The sequence below is a fragment of the Columba livia genome, chromosome 11 (genome assembly GCF_036013475.1).
Source record: "Columba livia isolate bColLiv1 breed racing homer chromosome 11, bColLiv1.pat.W.v2, whole genome shotgun sequence".
Classification (NCBI taxonomy): Eukaryota; Metazoa; Chordata; class Aves; order Columbiformes; family Columbidae; genus Columba; species Columba livia.
Genome location: NC_088612.1, coordinates 21,707,181 through 21,709,385, shown reverse-complemented (window position 1 = coordinate 21,709,385; position 2,205 = coordinate 21,707,181). Strand labels below are relative to the sequence as shown.

Genomic DNA, 2,205 nt, shown 5'->3' with positions numbered 1-2,205 from the left:
GAGTTTGACAAAGAACCTGCAACAGATGTCTCCAGTTCTGGATCCAAAGGCAAAGTCAGGGTAGGATACTCGAGGACATTTAACATGTCTGTAGCAGTTCATGTAAATACAGATCAATTGTTTCACCGTTCACCAGATCCCTCCACGGGGCTGACTCAAGTCAAATGTTAACAATATCACGCTCAAGTTATGTCCACCCAAAACATAACACACACTAACTCTCTTCAGCTATACAGGAGCTCTGAATGACCACAGGGTCATTCAGATGCCTTAGCAGAGTTGTTAATTTCATGTCTTAGACATCTAGGACACCTGCATAGGACAGCTATGCCTCAAGTCCTGCAAGAGGCACAAATGCTTCTGTATTAGAAGCTGGAGACCACATGGGCTACCATACACATTGCATCTAAATATGATGGAAGGAGCATCAAGTGCATGAATATCTCAAGTTTGATTTAGATCTACACAATTACCTTCTTAATGTGTTAAACTACATGAGATAATCCGTCGTTTTCCAGTTTCTTGCAACACAGTGTCCTGAGCTCTCTCTTAGAAACAGGAGAGGTGGAGTAAACTACATTCTGAGCCTTGTCCTTGTTTTAGTCACATTCCTCCAGGAACGTGATTTTTTCCCTAGCATTTTTTTTAGGGCAGATCTCATCTCCTGGTTCCTAAGAGTGTAGATCAAGGGGTTCAGAGCTGGGGTGACAGCACTGTACAGGAGAGACACTTGCACATCCCTTTGAAGGGAGCTTCCTGAGGAGGGTGGTGTGTAATTGAAGAGCACTGGAATGTACAACAGTGCCACAACAGTGAGGTGGGAGGCACAGGTGGAGAAGGGCTTCCATCTTCCTTCCTGGGACCGGACCTTATGGAAAATGAAGCAGATGATGTAGAGGTAGGAGAGGACTATGAGAGCAAAGGAGCCTAGTGCAACAAATGTGGTAATGACATTGAGGAGGGTCATGTTGAGGCTGGTACTACTGCAAGCCAAATTCAACAGTGGCTTGATGTCACAGAAGAAGTGATGAATGTGGTTGTGGCCACAGAAAATCAGCTGAGAGGTCATGACTGAGTGTATCATGGCATGCACAAAACCAATGGACCAGCTGGCCACAGCCAGCAGCAGACAAGTCTGGGGGCTCATGACAAGGGTGTAGCGCAAAGGATTGCAGATGGCCACGTAACGGTCATAGGCCATGGTGGCCAGTAGCACAGCCTCAGTAGTTCCCAGGAAGTGGAAGAAGTGGATCTGAGCTAAGCACCCACCAAAAGAGATGGGCTGATGTCCAAAGAGAAGGCCAGTCAACATCTTGGGACCAGTGACTGTGGAGAAGACAATGTCCAGGCAGGACAAGTTCCCCAGGAAGAAGTACATTGGTGTGTGAAGATGGGGCTCAGCTATCACCATGGTCACAATGGCACCATTTCCCAGAAGACTGGTCAAGTAGAGCAAGAGGAAGCAAACAAAGAAAAAGTGCTGCAGCCCCTGGATATCAGTGAGACCCAAGAGGATGAACTCGCTGAGCTCTGTCTGGTTCAGCATTGCTAGAACAGTAAGAAACAAAAGCAAAATGTCAAGGTTCCACAGTTGTGAGCAGCAAGAGCATTACAATACTTCAGACATGTAATCAAACACAATAGAAATGATGTGTGTGTGATGTATGTATATATGAAGTAAAACATGGCTAATTTCTCACATTCACCCACATTCATATTTCAGTTGTCCTCATCTGTAGCTTCCTGCTGCAACCCATAATCTCATCAATCAAGCTCATAACTCATCATGTGAATCACTCTTGATGCTTTCTTTCCAGTATTGTGCCTACATTTCATTAAGTGGATTTCAACTTTCAAATTTTATTGGTTGCAATCTCTTTTAGACAATTCTTCCATCTGAAAAACTGCACAATTTCCAATTTTGTATAAACAGCCAGCAGAAGGTGCCCCAAGGTATCATACAGGCCTCAGCATTTCTTTTGGATGTTGATGAGAATAAAGCAAGAGGCTGCCTGAGCTTGTGATCACAAACTGCTTTTCCTATTGGACTGTATACTTTGCCTAAAGAATGTCTCTAGGTTGCTCAGCAGCAGACGAATGGGACAAAAGCCAAGATCTCAGCTCCCGCAATACTGTGATGGAGCAAGACTGAACTTGCAGGAGACGAGTTACCTGGTGCAAGTTCCAGACGAACGGGCTCATCCC

General features: G+C 45.0%; 1 protein-coding gene across 1 annotated transcript; it reads right to left on the bottom strand.

Moving 5' to 3' along the window:
- Positions 1–574: 574 nt before the first annotated feature.
- Positions 575–1,597, bottom strand: LOC135580610 (olfactory receptor 12D2-like). The gene has a single exon (XM_065077217.1). It carries the CDS (start codon positions 1,544–1,546, stop codon positions 575–577), a length of 972 nt encoding a protein of 323 aa, XP_064933289.1. The 5' UTR covers positions 1,547–1,597.
- Between the last annotated feature and the right edge of the window lie 608 nt (positions 1,598–2,205).

Bases quoted from the DNA above. Each gene is read 5' to 3' on its own strand.
- LOC135580610 (XM_065077217.1), bottom strand. From the start codon at position 1,546: ATGCTGAACCAGACAGAGCTCAGCGAGTTCATCCTCTTGGGTCTCACT.